This window comes from Monoraphidium neglectum (assembly GCF_000611645.1).
Source record: "Monoraphidium neglectum strain SAG 48.87 unplaced genomic scaffold scaffold06185, whole genome shotgun sequence".
In the NCBI taxonomy this organism is placed as follows: domain Eukaryota; kingdom Viridiplantae; phylum Chlorophyta; class Chlorophyceae; order Sphaeropleales; family Selenastraceae; genus Monoraphidium; species Monoraphidium neglectum.
Window position 1 is genome coordinate 1 of NW_014007451.1, and position 2,438 is coordinate 2,438.

The following is a 2,438-nucleotide window of genomic DNA, read 5'->3' on the forward strand; positions in this document are numbered from 1 at the left end:
CCGCCGGCGCGGCCGCCGCGCTCCTCGCCGCCGCCGCGCCGGCGCTCGGCGCGCGGCTGCCACTCGCGGCCGCGGCGGCACTCGGGCGCCCACTCATACTCGCTTTCGGCGGCAGCGGGGCGGCGATCGTGGCTGCAGACGCGGCCGCAGCGGCCGTGGACGCCCTCGCCTCGGCCCCGCACCCGGGCGCGGCCGCGCTGACTCGGACGCCGGAGCCAACAGACCTCGCTCCGGCAGTCGCTGAGCTGGCATGCCACCTGGACGCGATCGCGCCCCCCGAGCCCGCCGCCGCGCTCGTCATGTGCCTGGGGCGCGCGCTGGCGCTCCAGGCCGCGGCGCCGCTCGCGGCGGCGCTGTCGTTTTTGCCTCTGGCCGCGGCCCGCACTGGCACTGCCAGTGGGGGCTGTTGGCAGGCGTGGGGCCCGCTTCTCGCGTCCATGGCCGCTGCAGGGACAGAGGGCGGCGCGGCCTCCCTCGGGCCGCGACCGGCGTCACCCGATGGTGATGTCACCGGTGACGAGCTGGTGGGCGTTGAGGAGCTGGTGGCAGCCATGATCGTCGTTTGCGAGGCCGCGATGACATCACTAGTGGCTGCCAGCACCCCAATCGACATCAATGAGGTCCCTGGCGGCGCCGCCTCTACCAAGGCCGCAGCCACTGCAGGCAGCCGCCCCACATCAGCCGTCCGCGCGCGCTCCGCCTCGCTCGCCGCCGCGGCGCTGCTCTGCTGGGCAAACGAGGCCGGCGTCGGCGCCGGCGCCGGCGCGGGCTCCGGTGGCGCCGCCAGGAGGCGGCTGGCCGAGGCAGGTGCGGCGCTGGCGGCGGCGGCGGGCGCGCCGCACTCGGTCGTCGAAGATGTCGCGCAGCAGTGGCGCCTGGCTGAACCCGGCGGGCCCGGCGCGCGTGCGTTGGCAGCCGGATGGCGCCTTGCCCACGGGCTGGATCATGCGTCGTTACTGAGCGAGCCGTCTGCAGCTGCCGCCGTGCGGGCGCCCGCGGCCGCCGGGCTGCCGCGGCCGGCCGCGGCGCCCCTGCCTCATCAGGCGCCGCTGGCGGCGCAGCAGCAGGAGCAAGAGTGGCAGCAAGAGCAAGAGGAGCAGCGGGAGGCGCGGGGACGCGGGCAGGAGCAGGCGCCGGCGCAGGAGAGTCGCGAAACACAGGAGGAGGTGCAGCCGGCGCCTGCAGACATCAGGCCGGCCGCCGCCGACGCTGTCGACGCTGACGAGGCGGGCGCCGCGCTGGACGATCTGGTCGGCGAGATCTGCGACGCATCTGACCGGCTCTGCCGCCGCCTGGCGCGCGACGCCGCCGCCCTGCTCGGCCGCGGTCCGGAGGACGCAACGGCTGCTGCCTCCGCTGGTTGCGGCGGCGGCGGCGTGGGTGAGGCAGCGGGCGGCGTGCAGCAGGGGACGCGTCCGGAGCAGCCGCAGGGGCGGGGCGAGAGGGGGCCGTTTGCGGACGCGTCGGAGCTGCGCCTGCATTTCAAGGCGCTCGCGCACACCGCGCCCGACGCGTCCGCGGCGCGCGCGCGGCTGCTGCCGCTGCGGGCGGCGCTCGCGAGTATAGAAGGGGTGGCCGGGGGCCTGGGGCCGCCGGCGGGGGCGGAGGCAGCAGAAGGGGGTGTTCCCGGGGGCTGCGAAGTGACTCTCGATGAGATGCTGTGGCAGCAAGGAGAAGAAGACGCAGACACAGTCGGCGCCACGCCGCCGCCGCCGGCGCGGCTGCTGGCGGTGGCGCTGGGGCTGCTGCCAGGCTGCGCGGCCGCGACGGCGGCGGCGCGGTCGCGGCTCGCGCGCGCCGCTGCCGCGGGCTGCTGCGCACAGGGGGCGGCCGCCGCAGGGGGCGGGGCGAGTTTGCACGCGCCGGAGGTCGTCGACGGCGCCGCTTTGGCTGGCACCCGCGCGCACGCAGTGCGCCTGTGCCCTCCGAGGGCGCCTGAGAGCCTTGGACGGCGGCGCAGCGGCGCGGCGGGCCGGCCGTCCGGCTCGACAGGCGAGACCGCCGCCGCGGCCCCGGCCGCGCGAGCGGATGAAAGGGCAAAGGGGAGCAGCAACCTTGAAACACGGAAGTCTGCGGCGGCGGCGACCCCGAATGCCGCGCCGCTGGCGCCGCCCCTGCCCGGGGCGGCGCTCGAATTGGTTGCTGATGCGCCCACCACTCCGCACGCCTCGGCCCCCGCTGCCCCGGCCTCAGCCGACGCTGAAGGCAACAACGCGGCTCCCACGGAGGCGGCCATAGGCAGGCGCCCCACCCAGCAACTAGAGGCGCCCCCGACGCGCCCGGCAGGTGTACCGCAGGGCAGCGAGCTGTGGGCGGCCCTGGAGGGGCTGTACGCGGCGATAGCATTGGATGCGGACGGCGCCGGCGCTGCGGCACCATCGGAAGGCGGCGCCCTGCACGCGCCCTGCCGCCGCCTCGGCGCCGCGCTCCGCGCCGAG

The 2,438-nt window shown here is 77.2% G+C and overlaps 1 protein-coding gene across 1 annotated transcript; it reads left to right on the forward strand.

The window, feature by feature from the left end:
* Positions 1 to 115: 115 nt before the first annotated feature.
* Positions 116 to 2,329, forward strand: MNEG_16273 (hypothetical protein; the record flags this gene model as incomplete). The annotated part of the gene is made up of 1 exon (XM_014035257.1): positions 116 to 2,329. A coding segment is annotated over one exon (2,214 nt), but the record flags the coding sequence as incomplete, so codon positions are not given.
* Positions 2,330 to 2,438: the final 109 nt, after the last annotated feature.